The 18,485-nt window shown below is 48.1% G+C and overlaps 1 protein-coding gene across 1 annotated transcript; it reads right to left on the reverse strand.

The window, feature by feature from the left end:
• Positions 1-1,542: 1,542 nt before the first annotated feature.
• On the reverse strand, positions 1,543-8,050 carry Otp (orthopedia homeobox). Its single transcript, XM_075977990.1, has 2 exons — positions 7,643-8,050; positions 1,543-2,073 (listed from the first exon to the last, which is right to left on the reverse strand). The coding sequence occupies exons 1-2, from the start codon at positions 8,048-8,050 to the stop codon at positions 1,543-1,545; spliced, it is 939 nt and encodes a 312-aa protein (XP_075834105.1).
• Between the last annotated feature and the right edge of the window lie 10,435 nt (positions 8,051-18,485).

Below are 18,485 nucleotides of genomic sequence, written 5' to 3' on the forward strand. Positions count from 1 at the left end.
CAAGTTACACCAAAACCCATCATTCTCTGTATCACATACTGAAAATGATTTTATTTTTATCCATTTACATTTAACTTGATATAAACTTGTCCGGAAAAGTCAAATAATATGCTTTATATTAGCTCAAACATTTATTAAGAAAACCAAATTCCATAAATAAGCACAGACAATAAGTTAAAACATATCACAAATTGACCAGTATGTAACGAGAATGCTTTATCTACACAAAACATCCTATTTCACGTTTGTTCATTCTTAGAAAGCGCTTCTGTTCTCTGGGTTTGGATTTGACCAGCACATGCAGAAGGAGCTGATTGTGTTTCTCTGTACAAAGTTGCAGGGTTGTTAGATGTCCGCCTGCACCCACCGGCGGCCGGCAGGAGGCCGAGGGGGGCAGGAAGGACGTGATAGGACGACCACAAAACAACCAAGGGCACAGAGCAGCGAGAAGAGAAAAACAGAAAAGGAAGCAAACGAACACCAGTCCTGAAGGATCTAGAAAAGACATGTGGCTTTGCTTTTACAAAAGGAAAAAAAAATCCTTACGTGTGTATTTTGCTCTTCCTATAAAGGCCTATCAAAATGGGAGAGATCATCCCTTCCTTCTTCACATAACCGCTTCAGTTTGCTCCAGCCACCCAATCCGCTGGCATTGTTCCTCCTGAGAAGCCTTCCCTTCTATACCCTCACACCTTTGTGCTTAAGAAAAGAAAAACCCGAGCTGTGGCTCGTTGTTATAACTAAAGCGGTCTTTTGTAAGCCAATAGAGGGTTGCGTGGACGGGACTGGGTAGACAGGGCAGGGTGGTGGTCCCGGAAAGAGAGGAGTTCGGAGAAAGAATACAGGGTTAAATCAAATTACATCATTTGGGCCCTCAGATGAGGCGGTTGGTAGCAGATGCTTGTCCACCTTTAAGACAAAAATCCCTAACATTGTGCTGTACCTTGAACACGTCCGTGTGTGACCAAGATGCACTCACTGTGTGTGTGTCTGTCCGCGCGCGCGGGCGCGCGCGTGTAGAGTCTGAGCGTGAGCTATGGTGCGGGTGTGTGTGTGTGTGTGTGTGTGTGTGGTGTGTTTCTGCCCACAAACCAGTCCATTGGTGTCTGATTTCAGATCCTGAGTCGACTCCCTGGTAAGTAAAATGGCGGGAAAGAATGCTTTCTGCCGGGCGCGGAAGCAGGGGTGTGAGGCGCTGGGAGAGAAGGAGCCCGAAGGGAGGCGCGGGCGAGGCGGGGTCGTGGGGACGTTGTGGGGTGGGGGGGGGTCGTGACCAATGTGTGGCCGGGGACGCCGCCAGGCAGAGGCCGGGAGGAGGGCGCGAGCACGACCTGGGCAAGCGGGAGGCCGGGGCGGCGGGCAGCGCTGGGCTCGGGCAGCCGGGCGGGAAGGGGTGGGAGGGGAACTTGGGGCAGCGCTGGGGCTCGGGGAGGACCGGGGACACCGGGCGGGGGAGCTGGGAGCCCGGCGGCGCGGCCGAGGGTGTGTCGGGGGGGAGGGGGTGGCGCCCTGCGGTGCGGGCTGGGCTGCGCGGCAGCGGCATTAGGTGAAGCTCATGGAGACTGTGTGCTCGAGCGCCTTGCGGCGCAGGGACGCGATGCTCGTGCCCCGCCACACGTCGCTGCTGTCCGGAGAGCTGCAGAGCTGGGGCGAGCCGGAGACGTTGCTGGGGCCGGGGAGGGAGGCCGGCACCATGCCGGGGAAGGCGGGCTGGTAGAGGTGCGACTGCAGCCCCGCGCCGTTGGAGCCCGCCAGGCTGTTGGACAAGCCCATGGAGTTGGGCGGTGGCCCCGCAGCCAGGCTGCACTGGGACAGCGACTGCGCCATAGCCTGCTGGCGGCCGAGCGCGGGCGGCAGCGGCAGCTGGGACACGCCGGGCATGGCGGCCGCCGCCCAGCGGGTGTCGTTGGCGTGGAAAGAGCACAGGCTGTCACCCATGGCGGCGGCGGCGGCAGCAGCGGCCGACGGGAACTGGGGCAAGCCCGGCGTGGGCAGCAGCGTGCCTGGCGCACGGAACACGTTGGTGGTCTTCTTGCGCTTCTTCCACTTGGCGCGCCGATTCTGGAACCAGACCTGCAGCGGGCGGGGTGGGGAAGACAAGACCCGGCGAGGTTAGCGACCCCGGTGGGAGATCGAGTCCCGGGAGCCCGGCTTCTCACTGTCACTCGACCCCTGGCTGAGTCGGTGCTCGGGGCTCAACACGCCCCCATGCCCAGCGCGAGCTCCGGGTTCTCCACCTCCGCGGAACGACGGGCGCCCCTTTGCCGCCACCAAGCGCAGACTCCGGCGGCGCTCTCAGGTCGCGGTGCCCACTGGCGCAGAACGCACCGAGCGAGCACCACCAGACATACCGCCGTGTGCAGCGTTCAGCACCTCCTGCATTCTGGCATAGTCTGTGCATTGTACAGATGCACCAGTCTGCAGGCAGGCATGTGTCAAGGCTCGACCCACAGGTGTACAAATGAAGATAAACATGAGTACCCATGTGGCTTAATAGCATGTCTTATAGCACTGATGGTGTATAGAATTTTCAGAAACACTGGAAATTTGGAAATTGATGAAAGGCCACGAATGACATAAAGAGTTTCAAAATCGAAAGACAAAGGAAACCCCCTAACATCACGGTTGACAGAGCAGAGAGGTTAATATAGTGACCCGTGTGGCAAAGTGAGCCACTGAGCTGCGGTGGTGTTTGGTTGCCACCTTGATTTCTGATTCCTCCCTCAGCTCTTGGTGGAACTGCCACAATGCTCCTCCCCGTCTCACTCCCAAAATGCTATGAGGGCACCTTTGTCTGCAGTTCCGGTGTGCTGGAACTTGCAGCCAGAGTCTTCGATCTATGCCTCCCAGTAACTTACCTCAGATCCCTAACATGTCTTCTACTGCCTGCAAGTTGCACACACACACACACACACACACACACACACACACACACACACACACGCCTCTTGTGTTATAAACTAAAGCAAATACAAAGGAAAGGAAGTCAACTTTAGAACTCTCACTGGTCAAAATGCAAATCTAAATTTGCTGGGACGATGGCTGCATCTTTCTTTTTCCAGGAAGAACTGTTTAATAAACTATACCTCAAACAAGCCTCCTCAGTTTTCCTTCCTAGTCGTGGCCCAGGGATGTCAGAGCCTACAAATGTGCCTACAAATGTAAAGTTCACTATCACAGTGTGAAAATTCCTCTGAATAATAATAGACACCCCATCTGACCTTGATAATGTCCCATCTCCACCGATTCAAATTTCATCTTTCAGGGGAGGGGGTTCTCAGTGCACTTCCTTGGCAGACTTTCCTTTAAAATCCTGTTAGCAGGATGACTCCTGATACTAACTATAAAGTGGGGCGGGACAGAGATCAAATATTGACTAGTCCTGTTAGAATTTGGCCAACACATCCTGTTCTCCACATCTGTGACCCCCAAAGTGATTTACCTGGCAATCTGACCTATGTAGTGTTTGCTTTGCAAGTTAAAATGTCAGGAATATGGACCCATTTGCCTTCACTCTTGGTAAACCAAGGATTTATAGCCGTGCAAGTGTGAAGAGCTTTGCAGTCTAGCGTTCTCTCTGAAGCCGCCGTGTCTTCCTGCCTCAACTGCGACTTTGCTCACTGGCTTATCTTTCTCTAGTGTGTACACCAGCTCCCACGTTGTTGTTTAACCCGTGCTAGGGATATGTATGCTGCGGCCTTTAGCTGCAGCTCTTGAGCTGGTGGCACAGGATTAATGAGGCTGCAGGGCCCTTGATGGTGATGTTGGGATCAATGTGGCCAATTGAGCTGTGAGCAGCCTTTGGCCTGAGAGGGAAAGAAAGTGGGGAGACCCAATGTCCCAAAGACCCTTTGAAGCCCTCACCCAACATTAGTTTGGGGAACTGGACAAGAGGAAACCCTTGACTGACTCTGGGCTGTATTCAAAATGTTCTCCCAATGCACCTGCAGTTTCCAAGGGGCGCTTTGAAAGAGAGTTGAGATCAATTCCTAACATTGGAGCCAGTGAGTCCTAGAGGGTCAGTGTTTCAGGAGGTGGTAACTTGGGAGAAGAGGTGGAGAAAGAAGCAAAAGAAAGAAAAACCACATCAAACTGCACAGCAGGATTTCAAGAGCAAACACTGCTGCCAAAAAAAAAAAGCTTCTGAATCCAGAGTCTGCTCATGCACACAAGAAAAAGAACCACTGTTAAAGGGCTAAATATTAGAGGAATAATCGAAAAATCATGCTCAATTATGTTTGAGGGTTAGTAGTCAAACGATGACTACAAATTTTTCATGTGTCATGGTTTACTGAGATTCAAGGGGGAAAAATCTTCATGGCCTCTGAGCACCTCCATTCCAAGCTGTGATGCATATGTTTTTAAAATGTGAATGTTTCCACTTGAAAACTAGAGCATGACGGGTTAAAATGCAGACAAAACCTAAGGGAGGCTTTCAGGAAGCACAGATGACAACTCCAGGAAATATATTAACCACAGCCAAAGATCCAACTTTGTACTCCGTTTGAAATGCAGCCCTCCTCAGAAAATGCTTAATACAACAGTGAGAATCTAATGGAGGTTGGAATCTAAAAATCCACTTTCATGATATCTGCTGTTACAGTAATATAGACATACTGTAAATGTATTTTAAAATATATAGCCCGTTTAATTCCCCAGCTATAAATGGCTCAGGAATAGAGAAAGAAGGGGAGAGAAAACGAATATTACCCCCCCACACACACACACTTGAAGCAAATGCTTTATGAAGACCTCATTGGAATCCAGCAAATGATTAATGTGAAGATTTGGGAGGAAATCTGGGGCGCTGTATTAAAGCCTAGATCTCAGGTTCATTTCGATCAGCCAGCCGTGAACTCTGGGCCGAATTCATTACACTTTAATAGTGCTGGGAGAGGAAGAAAATGCAATTTCTCATTCCATTAGAAAACTAGAAAATACTCTCAGCTTGTCCCCCTATTAAGATGTGGCAGGTGACAGGGCCATTCTGAGGGACACGGTCAATGGAATTACAGCACATTATTTTTGTCCGTATAAAATATTGAAAGGCAAGCCTGACTGTGCAGAAGTTATTCCACTGATTTGGTTTTTATGTAAATAAAATATTGAAAGTTAATTAATCCGTGCTAGAGACTAATGATTATGCTTATTATATTGCATTTGATCGCATAATTTGCATGATTCTCGCATTGCTGCTTAATAAGCCATTCCAGGTTATAAATAATTCTGAAATTGGTTTCTAATAATGGCATGCTATAAAAGGAATGGTTTTATTACACTAGCCAGAAAAGGGGAGCAGTATCCTACACAGAATTGGCCTTGGTATCAGCAGAGGTGCTTTAGTAAATCCTTCACAGGGTGATGTAGTCCAGATAAAGAAAAAAAATAAGTGTGCTGGATAAGTTAGTCTAAAATGAAAAGCATCTTTGAAAACATACAATTGCAATAAGTTGAATGTTTTAATCAGTGCAGTGGCCCCCCACACTGGAAAGAATGTGTGGCAATCTGCTAACTATAAAGACAACTGTGAAGCACTCATCATATATGAATGTAAACCAATTACTATTTAATTTGAATTTGGTCAAGGAGCAATGGTACAGTGAGTTGTGAAGTAAATACATTTTCCATAAACTGTTTTTGCATTACGTTACATAATGTTAATCATTGTGAAATGCTAATTAAGAAGGTTATGTTGATCTGATTACTTTTTAAATTATGAAACATTATTTTTAAAAAATATTGAAATTGCCATTCTATTAAATTGTTTCTATCAGTAGGCTCAAGCTATCATTGTTGGTTGAACATTATGCTAGAACAATTAACATACTTTATCTCTTTCTTCTTGCATATTCTTTTGTGTATTTTTTCAAAATAGCTACCACACAGTGTATATTTTATTTCATTTATAACTTTTTCTATGAAAAGAATCACTGTCATTAACCTTTGGAAGACCTAATAAAGTTTAATAGACCTCATTTTCTTTTTTCATAAAATCAGCCTTCCAATTATATTTTATTTGTGATTCTAAGTTTTATTTTAATTTGAACTAATTACCAATATGTCTAGGTTAAGACTAGCACTGCACTCTCTAAAACAAAATTTAATAGTTAAGATTTCTCTTGAGGACAAAAAGTAAATTTGTGAATTTTTATTCTCCGATATTGAGCCTACAATTAAGCACTGTAATTGGCATGCTTTGAGTTTGTGTATTTCTATAACAGTTTGAACCCACACTTAAAGAGGCATGTAAGGTGAAGATTTAAAGAACAGGAATATGCCTGAACAGTGTGATTAGTACTCTTCATATGTGTAATGTCTGTGTCCCATCGTTCAAGCTTTTCATAGTTTTAATTTTACTAATGAATGTCCAGATTTCTGTTGAATAAATGTAGCAAGAATTAGGAATATTTATCTATAAATTTGACCGTTTTAAGACCCTGGTGATACTCATTTCTTATTAGAACAAAACTACATGTTCCCGTTTAGACCATCTACAAAACACCAAATGGAAACAAATTCTGATTTCCTGATCAATCAAATATAAGTGAACTGAAGTTCTTAAAGTTAATTTACAAAGTCAAGTAACACTGTCTGAACAAATTAGTCAATTTGGCACCCAGTTTTTAAAAGAAAAAATCCAAAGTAACCGGAGAAGAAATTTTCAGCACCGTGGATAGCTCCAGGGTAAATGCAAGGTTTCATCTGAGCGCCTAAGAAATAGCAGGTCAGTCTTTTGAAGGGAAAGGAAGGAATTTGGGATTCATTAATCTTATACTTTTCTCCCCCAAATATTCAGAAGAGGTACGGGTGAGAATTCCTAGATTCCAAACAATTACAACTTGGAGGGTGGTTGGATAAAAATAAGGACACGATAACTATTTTTTCTATTACAGGTTAATCTTTCTGACCTGAAAAATTCCTTCTTCGGGTCAGATATCTGAAACAGTAAGTGCTCAATTCCTGCCTTCATCCTTAGCGAAATCTAAATTGTTTTGTTAAAATTAAAATCCCAGGCTCCATAGATGGTGTAGTATTTCCGACCAGTCCCAATGCTTCATTAGATCACCAAGCTTTTGAAAACAACAAAGCTGAGGATATTTTCCCTGAAAGTTGAGGGTGATATTTAAAAGAATAAAATCACACTAGGAAATTTGAGTATGCCACCCCTCTTTTAAAGGCACCCAGTGCACAGTAATTCCTCTTTCCTGTTTTCTGTGTAATTGTGACATTTCTCCCATTTATCCAAATTCGTAATAGAAACTCATTACAAGGTAATGAAACGCTTGTCAATAGTGAGAGCAGGAGCAAGGTGAGCGCTGGGCTTAGCTGCTGGGGAGACAAGGAGGTTCCCTTGTCTGGAGGCTAGAGTTGGACCCGGCATCCCCATAAAGCTGGGCTTGTTTTATTGTTTTGTTTTTGTTTTTTGAGGGGTTTTGGCGGGGTTTGGCGGGGGGGGGGATGTGGCTACAATGGAGATAGTCCACTGGTGCCTGTCGATCGTCGTAGCCAGTGTTTGGACGAGAAAGAGCTCTTCCTATCCAGCAAGTGCCGGGATCGCAGCGGCACAGAATACCTAGCTCCTCTGTGCTCTGGTCCTCCGGTCCCTCCTTGCGCCCCCGCCCCCAGCCCAAGTCGGGTGTACCTGTACTCGGGACTCGGTCAGCCCAATACGCAGCGCCAGCTCCTCACGCATGAAGATGTCAGGGTAGTGAGTTTTGGCGAAGCTCCTCTCCAACTCGTTGAGCTGCGCTGGGGTGAAGCGAGTCCGGTGGCGCTTCTGCTTCTGTTGGCCCTGCTGTTGACCGGCTTGGCTGGGATTGGGGCCACCCTGGGGCCCCGGTTGCTTGTCAGGGTCTTTAGCGCTCACCGCCAGGGAAGCAGGAGTAGAGCCCACGGTCGTGATGTCCTCGCCCGGCAGCAGAGTGGTTCCTTCGACTGGATCCGAGTTGGGCGCCAGATCCCCGGGATGGCCCCCAGGGTCAGAGCCCCCCACGCCCAGCCTACACTTCACCGCCTCCCGGTGACCCAGAAGCTCGGCGGCATCTTTCATACCTAAGGAGGGAAGGGGATCTCGGTCACTACTTTCCTGCCGAGGTCAGGAGCAAGGTGTCTTCCCTGAGCAGCTCTCCTCCAACCCCATCCACCGCTCCCTCCGTGCCCGCGCTCGCGCTCGCCCTGCCGCGGAAACTGCCTGGTGCCTGGTCCTCAGCCGGGTTTCCCAGGATTTGGACAGCTAGGTTGAAATAACATTTCTTGGCCTTTCCCTTCTCTCCACAGCCGGTTCTGAAGATGGTCCACAGCTGCGACTTTCGCATCTCCCACAAAAAAAAAAAAACAAAACAAAAACAAAACAAAAAAAAAAAAACACCACTCCCAGGCCCCGGCAATAAAACAAACCCGAGTTCTTTCATTAACTGTATCCCTGGTGTCCCAGGAACCCTTGAACAAAATCTTGGACGGGGGATGCGGGAGAGAGAAAATCTGGAGCGTTTTCTCCGAGGCTGCCCCAGGTGCTAATGCACTCTCGCCAATTCCCTCTGACTTTTGGAAGATGAATACGTTTCCAAGCCTTCCACCCCTCAAAATAAACCCCAATCAGCTCCGCCTCCCCCTCAAATCAGAGAAGGTGTTTGGAAATGGAGTCCCATCCATCACGAAAGATGGTTCCTAAGACGGAACCCAGAACCCCGTAACCCAGACAGCTTTCAAGAAACTCGAGCAAACTCGATAGCCATAACAGTGAATCAAACTTTAGAGAATTCAACTTTTCTCTCCCGAGAAATAAACGGTTCGTCCCTCCCAGTCATTGGCAACACCGAGCCCCTTGGAAAAGGCGGGGATGCCCGGAGGATGAGCTGGGCTTTCTTCTCAAACAGCACATTTAGTAAATCCGCTTTCATACAGCCACTTCTCCTTCAGGCCAGATTAGTTTTTTTTTTTAAAGAAAACAAATTTAACCACACTTAGAGGAGGAGGTGGTAGAGAGAAAGGAAGAAGAAAAGAGAGACGAAAGAAATTCCAAATCAAAGCAAACAAGAGTGGAAAAGAAAGAGAGACATCTCCAAACAAATTATCACTGGCTAGAACTCCTTTTAAAAAAATTAAGGGGAGAGAGGAAGAAAAAAAAAGAGAAACAAAAGGTGCCAGCATTCCTAACTCCTTTTTGTTTTGGGATCTACATATTCCATAGATTTTTTTTAAAGACGATGTTAAATCAAATTAAACTTTAATACAGCACAATTACTTTTAAAGAAATTAGTCCATTTAGGGCGCATTAAGGTAAAATAAGGAACAAATTGACAATTTCCTGCCCGGGCTTCTCCTGGCTGCCCGGGTGAGAGGCGCTCACTCACCTAGCCTGGCGTCCAGGAGGTCGGCATGAGACAGCATCGCGCACCGCTCCAGGGCGAAAGCTGTTCCCCCCCAAATTTTAGCGGCTTTAAGTTATTTAAAATAGATATAAGCTATAAGCTATACGATATAGATATATATAGATCACCTAAATGAAAGAAAATTCGGTTTGTGGTTAAAAAGGGGGCTTCTTGCATTATAATGTCCTTTAGAGAGACGGGGAGGTGCTTAACAGTTGAATGAACCCGTGAGCAGCTCGGCGAGGGGACCAATCAGGAGGGCAGCCTGCAAATGTCAGCGCCCGGAGAGTCCCCCACTCCGCCCGCCCGCCCGCCTGCGCCTGCCGGGAGGAGGCGGCGGCCGCAGCCCAGGCAGCTCCAGCCTCCAGCAGCCGCTAAAGGAAGCAGCGGCCACCTTGGCCTCGCCCTGGGCCTCTGGGCGAGCTCGGTCAGTCCTTCCTTGAGGTTTTTCTCCAGCCACACCTTCCCTTTCCTTGTCCTGTCTTGCTTGCTTCACGAGTGCAGCTCGGTGTTTCAGGTCTAGGATGTCCCTGAAACGGGGGCAGTTCGGACACCAGAGCAGGGCATGACCTCCGCATGACCTGAGAGTCCCACCCCCAGCCCCGCCCGCGGCACCTAGGCGACACTGGACCGCACCAGGCTGGCAAGCTCTGGCCTCTAGGACCACCCTAAATTTCGCCACTGCTCTACTGCTACAGGCCTTAGCAGTGGATTCAGACTCATCAGCTTGGCCCTGGGGCCTACTGAGCCCCAAACCCACCTCGGGCCTAGAGAGTAAAGGGGAAGTTGGCTCCCCCTACTCTGCCAAGGCCTGCTGTCTACTTGGGGGGTGGGGCGGAGGATTCACTAAGTGTGTCCTCCTCCCAAACTCCAGAAGCTGCATTCCAGGACCCCCCTGCTTCATGGGCCTACAGTTCTCACCTCGGTTCCCAACCTGCCTCCATCAAAGTTTCTAAGTCCAGTTAGACTACCAAAGCCACTTAAGGTTGTAAATAAAGTTAAACGCTCTTTATTTTCCTCTTGGATATGTTAAACTACTTGAACAATTTAAAGTGCTTTTGCACAAGTGAAGCGAACCATTTCTAATGTTCTGATTTTTCAGAGCCAGCCAACAACAAAGTTTAGATTAGTAATATATTTCTAACCAGAGTAATTTTCAAGATCATTAGGCATTTATGTAATTAGTGCCAAATCTATAAGCTTTTATTACGATTATTAGAGTAAAATCAGTATAAATTTGTACTAATTTACTACTGTTTAGACTTGGCTGTCAAGCCCAGAGGTTCTTATTGTAAATGATAACTAGGGAAATTAAGTGCAAAATTCTGTACCGTTTCTGATCTGCTCCCAAACAATCCGTTTCAATTGTATTTGCAGAGGAACATGATGCCCCTTTAAAGTTATTTGACTTGTATTTTTATTTGCAACACAAGAAAAATGCCCTCTACCCAAGGCGAAATGAAAACTGATATTTACTACTCCCAACTTGATTAACATTGATTTTTAATTCGAGAGTGATGCAATTAAGATTATTCATTTGGTGCAAATAAAGCTCCCACAAAAGGGTGGCCCTCTGAAGTCTGTTTTAAATAATACCGAACAAATGGCTTTTTTTGTTCGTCGTCCAATTGACTTACACAAAACATTGGAAGTGCTGCCCGAGAGCAGATGCGAGAGGGTGTGTGTGTGTGTGTGTCCCCTTTACCGTGTGTGTGTGTGTGTGTGTGTGTGTGTGTGTGTGTGTGTGTCAGGGAAGAGCAAGTAGACAAAGGAGGTTGCGAAGCAACTCTGGAGCAGTTTTGTTTGCTGCTTCCCTTCCTCAGCCCTTTTCAAAGTCCTGCCGCGCGGGCGCGCGCGCGCATACACACACACACACACACACACACACACACACACACACACGAATGCGCGCGACCGCACTGGTGCACACACGCTTTTGAATGCAGGGACTCGGTGAGCTGGACCTCGCTCTCCCGGAAGCTCGGGACCTGGCCGGGCTGTGGCAGCAGGCCGCAGCGGGTACGAACTCGGCCTAGCAGGAACTGGGCACCGAAGCCCGGGATGCGCTCTAGGCGGAGCACAGGAGACTGCCGCACGCCTGGAGCCTTGGGGGCTTTTCGGCCGGCGCCTGGTGCCTTATCCAGAAGGGTTTTGCCTGGGAGGGATTTTCCAAGCCCTAAAGCAAACTGAGTAGGGTCTGAAAGCAGCTCGATTTCCTTTACACAAAAACCCCAAATTTGACAACTCAGCGGGTGCGCGCAGCAGGAGTGGACAGTTCGGTAGCCCAGGGCAGGGCTGTGAGCTCGGTACTTGGCACAAGAGAGCGTATCCGGGGTTGGCCCTGGGTTTCGAACCACCAGGGTGGCTTTTTCTGGGTATTCAGGCCTAAGAGCCTGGCATCAAGTGACTAAAGAAGGAACTGGAAAGCAGGAGAGTCCGAAGCGTCCGATACTTCTGTGATCGGACTGCTTAAGTGAGAAACTTGAGAGGTCACCGGCAAAGAGAACCGGGCCTGGAGTCTACAAGCTTGTGTGCTCGCAAGCGCTGACGTCCCGGTCCCGCAGCAGCCCCGGATCTGCTGCCGTCGGTGCCTCGCGTCCTCCCGCACGCACTCGCTCGTATATTCTGTTTTGTTGTATCTTTCAGGTCGATAAATAAATGTGTAATAGTTAATGTGAAGACACATCAGAGTAATAACAATGGGACAAAATCAAAGGATTATCCATCACTGTTAGTAACCACTGAATAACAATGTTGCGGCGTGATTGATAGCCCGCTTCATTTTATGACTTTTCTATTGGTCTTGATTTTTATAGCAGTATAAACAAACTAAATCATTTCTTCCAAGACTTCAGAGCACCTCAGAGAGAGGGGAGGGAGAGAGCAGAAAGGAAAAAAGGAAAAGGGAAATCTAAGGGCGGGAGGGGGTGAGGGGGCAGCTTGGGGGCCTTGAGGTGGGGGGGGGGGGAGCAAGCTGGGGCTGGAGACCGGAGCCGGCAGCCAACAGGCGTGACAGGGAAGCAGAGTCTCGATGTGAAATGCTCGCCCCCACTCGGTGTTCTCTGCAACTCGGTTTGGCCAGTGTCTGAATCCACCTGGGCAGCATCTGAGATGTATTTACCAGAGTTTTTATTCCCCGTCATCTTCCCACGTTCCTGGGGCAGCCGGGAAAGTGCCGGTCAGGCCCGTTGCTGTTGATAATTCAAAGCATTTCCCACCTGATCATGGGAACTGAAGTCCCTAACAAGGCGAGGCTTTAGCGCAATGGCCCCCAAATCTTCGGAATGACAAGAATGTCTTCAGAAATCACTTCAAAGCAAAGTAAAAGGATTTTCTATGACGGATCCAGTGATTTTTCCTCAATAAATAGGTTTTAGATTGTTACACACACGTAGAAATGGAACAAAGGGAACTACCAGAAAATATATTGGTTGCCCCTAATAAAATTTATTTAGACAGTTTACTTCTCATAAAAAATAGAGATTGAATTTTGTACAAGAGCCTGCCAAGGGACGATGCACAGGGAAATCTTTTTTCTTCTTCTTTCTACCCTCCTCCCCTTCTCCTTTTTAAGGAAGCACAAAGAACCTTTAAAGGCCAGGGAACCGATGATCCTAGCTCCCAAGGCAAGAGTGCCCAGACCAAGCAGAACTTGGTAACTCTGTCTGAAGACGACTTTGGGAGAGAGGTGTTTCATATATATATATATGTATAAAAATCTTGTAGCTATGTAAATTACAAGCACACCCGCTATACAAACAAACATTATGTTTTACCATCCAGTTTTGGAGTCAGACTTAGAAATAAGGTGTGGCTGGAATAGGAGCTGGGATGAGATGGGAGAGCCGGCAACAAGCCCAAAAAATGGATTTATGCAGATTAAGTTGGAAATTCTGATTTTTCTCTCTAATTGTGTTTCTGCTATCATTGCAAATCCTTTGTACAGACAGAGACAAGGAGAATAAAAATATATAGAGGGGGCTCCAGGAAGAATCGGGTAGTGTGCCCAGAGCCCTAATTGCTTTTTCCACTTACAGAAATCTCGGGTGTTTATTAAATGTAACTTTCGGCTGCTTGCGTTGTTTGTAAACGGCTCTTTTCTGCGCAGACAGTGGGCTGCAATACGGCACGCTATTATTCACAGTCCTGCTATTAGATGCTGAATTGTAACATTGTTCCCTTTAATGAGAAGCGCCTCCTTCAATAATTAACGATCTCACATTTTCCTATTTTCTTGCCTGATGAAAAGAATCAATTTTAATTCGCGGTAAATTACAGCCATGCTTTGGGGTATTATTTGCTTACTGAAAACAAATCAAGCGACTTCAACGGTCCTGTTTACTTTTTCTGCTATGCAGTAATCCAAAAGCAACTGTACATCAGATCGAGTTGCTCGGGGCCCACTTCAGAATGGAAGAAAAGATTAAAGGGCGGGGAGGGGAAGAGCGGGGGGCGGGGAGGGGGCAGCCTCCGAAGCCCAAACTGTTTGCGACCTTCGTGACCAGGATTTCTCCCAGACCAACCTTATGCTCCAGAACTGGTGCTCCTCAACCTTCAGTGTCCACCCTGTCCTGGTAAGGGTCCTTAAATTACATATGGCCACCCTGGAAATTCGGACTGTTCCAGGGATGGCGTGCTTGTGGGGATGGGTGACCTGAAAGGAGAGCTGGGAAAGCGAAGCCTTTACAAAGGGGTGCCGGGTGCTTCTACAATCCTCTGCTTGAGAGAACTCAAGGTCGCCAGCCAGAGACCACAGCCAAGGAAGATTCGGCTGAATGCCCCTGCCGGTCCACTGCGAAAGCGCCCTCCTCTTCCGGCGGGGGCTCTCCAGGGCAAGATAAGCATCTGTGTGTAACTCTTAGTCAAACAGGCCTGGACCTAGCCCGAACCACCGGAGAGGTTCCTAGCCCTGGAGTTGAGGGACTTGAGGTCCAGACGCACTTAACCTGTATTGTCTCAAAAACAGAGCCAACTCAGCCTAAACCGGCAAAGGGAAAAGAAACAAAACAACAACAGAAAAATTGACTACAAGCCCGACCTCCCAACCTTTTTCTTTTTTCCTTCTTCTTCTTCCAACACTGAGAGCAGGGCTTCATGCGTGACCTTTTGAGCGCTTTTGAAAAGCGGTGCATCGCAAGTTCCTCGCTTAGCCACCTGCATGGCTGGGGCTTGCCAAGAGTGCTGAGAAGTAAGAAACCTATCCCGAACTAATGTCATAACCCGGGAGCTTTAGGCAATACAGGAAGTGATAGATGGATGGTGGGTGAGTGGGATAGATGAAAGATAGAGTCTCTTTGAATCGTTCTTCGCACCCGTTTGCTTTTGCCAACCACAAGCAGACAGTCGCCTGCGTGACTCCTCGTGAGCACAGCCACCAGACCCTGGCTCGTTTCTTTCTCTGGTCTTTCTCTTCTGACAACTGGCACTCAATGCAGAAACAACCACACCAGACAATGAGGAATAGACCTGCCCTGTCTATCCTAGCTTCCCTTTCATTGCCTTTTGCCCTGTAATTTTAATGGACCCAATTAGCCACGTGGAACATAATAATTGGCATACAGATTTTGTTTGCGTGTGTTGTTTGTTGCTTTTCTTATTTCTATTTACTTAGGATAAATAATCATATATCAGTTATTCAGTTAGGTGACAAGGCTAGTAATTGGAATCAAAAGAAAAAAGTCTCATTCCTACTCTCTCTATAACTAGATATAGCGCTAATAAGACTGCATCAATCTTATGGGGCAAATAAATAAAATAGACAAACAAACAAATTTGCCTCCAACAAGTTAATGCTGTGTATCTGAGTGGAAAGTAGATATTTTCACGCATTCTGGAGATGAGGAGTGACTTTTAATAAAATCATAAGAAAAACAAATGTAACTCTGTAAGCCATTTCTTCCAGAAGTCAGCGTTCATCATCACCCCCTCTCCTGCCCCTCCATTGCAACCTTTCTCTTTTCCTAAGCAGTTGGTCTGGGTTAAGAGTGACAAGGGGCTTGGCTTCGCCAGTCACTTTGGCTCACACTTGGTTGGGTGAGATGAGGAGGGAGACGGAATTCTATAGGTAATTAGCCTTCTGCAAGTAAGATTTTTCTCTGCCCTCGGCTTTCCCTCCATTCTTGCTTCCCCACCCCCCCTTGGCGCTATTCCCTCCTCCTGTCTCCATTTCCTTTTTTCGTCATCCACTGCTTTCATCCTTGCCACCCTCCTCTCTGACCCCACGTCTTCTGCCTTTCTTTTCTTTCTTTCCCCCTTTTCTCTCTTCTCCCTCTTTCCCCTCCGCCCCCCCCCTTCCCTGTCCCTTGTCCCCTCCCTGCAGCCCGAGTGCAGCTAATTCCGGGCGTCTATATTCACTCAATTAGAGAAATCTACAGAGAAGATCGATCTTCCATCTGCAGACATGCCAGCTTAACAAATTAGATTCTTGTTTCGTGCAGGTGATTTGGTGACAGTTGGGGAATTAGAAGTAATAAGTTGTTGTGTTTGAGCCCCGGCCCCCGCTCCCCGCCGGCGCCCCTCCCCGCCCGCCGCCCCGCGGCCGCGCCCGCCGCCCGGCACCCCCGCCGCCCCGGCCGGCCCGCGCCCGCCGCCGCCGCCGCATCCCCCGCCGTAATTAGTGCTGCTGCCCTCCATGTGGGCTCGATTAAACCGTGATTTAGCCGAAAGAAATATAATTATGGCTGCAAATAAAATAATCAGCATTGAAGAGCGATTTCCTTAATGAGATGGAGCGGTTGCACGTCACGGAGTAAAGGGGTCTCATTAAGAGGTGGTAATGAGGCTTGGGTGGATGGTGCAGTCACAAAATAGCCCAAGTCCCCAGCAGGCCGGGACCGCCCTGCGAAGCGGCCTCCGGGCTCTGCCACCCCGAGCCGCCACGCCCGGCCTCCAGGGGGCGCTGCGCCCGCCGCGCGGTCTCCTCCGGTGGCCGCTGCTCCCAAGTCAGGTCCGGTCCTTGGTCCTTGGCGACCCGCTGTGAGCCAGGCCCAAATGCGCCTGCTCGGGTCTCCTTCCCCCAGGCAATCTAGAGGACAGCAGATTGGCTGAGTGCAGGGCAGAGTGGGGTTTCTGCTCGCACGGGTTCCAGGCAGGGTCAGTCCCGGACTACTGTGAACAGGTGGAAGTCCCCCCCCCCCACACACACAGGGGCCTCTGACCCCGCCCCAAGTCCCCTCGGAATGCGGGTGCCACATCGGAGCTCAGAGCAGCCTTGAAGCTTATTCTCTCCAAGCCGTTTTTCAAAGTTGATCAAAGTCTAGGGAAAGTCAAACTGCGTTTTAACTCCAAGCTTTCTCACCTGGGTTCCCCTGATCTTCTGGTTTGTAGCCCTGGAGTCCCGAAATCCTGTTCTTATATCAAGGTGTGTATACATATGCACATTCCCGGTTTCCCGGATGTGGTGAGAACTGCTAGGTTGTTCGTTTGTTTTGCTTTTGTGTTTACTTGGTTTTTCTGAGACAGAGTCTCAACTATATAACCCTGGCTGGCCTGGAACTCACTGAGTAGAAGAGGCTGGCCTCCAATTCACAGAGATCCACCTGCCTCTGCCTCCTGAGTGCGGGTATTAAAGTTGTGGGTCACAACAACCAGCCCAACTTCCGTATTTGTTTCTAATCGGATTGTTAACCTTCTCCGGAGTTACAGTGTTGGGCAATCAACAATTCACATACAAGTGACTCTCAAGGTGACACCTTCTCTTCTTATTACCCTACTATGCGCTAGGTGCTGTAATGGAGAGGGAGCAATGGACAGATGTTTGTTATGGTGGGGCTTCCAGACCAGAGCAGCCTACATTGAGTTTTTCCACTATGGTAGATACTGTGTATCAGGCATTTGCTGTCTGGATAGCAGCGATAACTAGGAGTAGCTCAGGTTTGGGTTCTGTTTGTCTTTGTTCCATTGGGATCTGTGCTTTCTGCCTCTGTAATAACTCATTTACAGGGAGGAGAGGTTTTATTATCACTCCCTGTTTCTGAGGTTTCCATCAATTGTGGTGTGACGCCCTGGCTTTGTGCTGCTGCTGAGCTCGTGGCAGAGTGAGACTGTTCACATCATGGTGGCCAGGAACAAGCAGGGAGGAGAAGGCCGCCAATTCCAATAACCCCTGCAAGGGCACTGCTCTCCCCCACTAAAAAGACCTAATTTTCTTCAATTAGGCTTCCCCTCCTGTAAGTTTTGCTACCTTTCAAGACCACACAAGGAAGCAAACCCTAACCCTTCAACATATATCTCTATAAAACCCAGGGGCCCCTTTCTGCTCAGCGTGGACTCTTCCTGAGCTGCAATGTTGGCTCCTCAGTGTGTTTCAGGGTGTTCTTTTATCTTTTCTCTTGGCAATTTGTTTCAATCCAGAAACCTAGGATCTCAGGGAGATACTAACGCTCTTCAGGGCTACTAGCTAATGGAACATCTTTTGTGGAATGTTCTCCTTTTACAAGGGGCTAGAAGGAGAAGCATGCCGCCATGTTGTCTGGATAAGCACTGTCTGTATCTATCTGGTGAAGCTAAGCTTGAGAGAACTTTCCAAAACACTGCCTCTTTAAATACCCTTTTGCCCTAAACAAATCTAGGTCGATTTTAAATCCAAACCTGTTGGGAGTTTGTACATTACAACGTACCGCCCGGGAGCCTACTTTGTGATAGGACATCTTCTTCCCCCTAGAACTAGGTCCTGGGCAGCTGGCATAGCTGGGGTGAGCCCCTTACACAATGATGGGTCATGAATAAGCCGACCTTACGCTGGGTGGCAGTGCAAGCGAATCCGATTAACATTCAGACCCTGGAGCCCCGTGGAATGGTGGAATGGAGGGTGATTAAAGTCTGCCTTTAAGCCCACTAAAGCCCCAAATCCACAGCTTAAGCTAATTCTCTCATTCACTCCCCAAAGGCATTTTCTACACTAAAGGCAGGAAGTCAGCAGAGAGGCTGCCTTTTCCATCTCTCACGCTTTCCCAAGTTGCTAACACATGAAACCAGAGAGCCATTTCTGCTCAGGGCTTAGGTTTTCTTTCTGGATGCTTTAGCAAGTGGATTTACTCATCACCCGCCCCCTAATTTTCGAGAGGTCCCCAAGTCACCCAGTAGGAATGATGTTGACGTTTCCCTGTATATTTT

The sequence above is a fragment of the Microtus pennsylvanicus genome, chromosome 6 (genome assembly GCF_037038515.1).
Source record: "Microtus pennsylvanicus isolate mMicPen1 chromosome 6, mMicPen1.hap1, whole genome shotgun sequence".
NCBI classification, from domain to species: Eukaryota; Metazoa; Chordata; class Mammalia; order Rodentia; family Cricetidae; genus Microtus; species Microtus pennsylvanicus.

What these genes read in the sequence shown, in the direction of transcription:
- Otp (XM_075977990.1), bottom strand. Translation starts at nt 8,050, where the DNA reads ATGAAAGATGCCGCCGAGCTTCTGGGTCACCGGGAGGCGGTGAAGTGT. An exon ending in TGACCGAGTCCCGAGTACAG is followed by an intron (nt 2,074 to 7,642) that starts GTACACCCGACT and finishes CGCCCGCTGCAG; the next exon opens with GTCTGGTTCCAGAATCGGCG.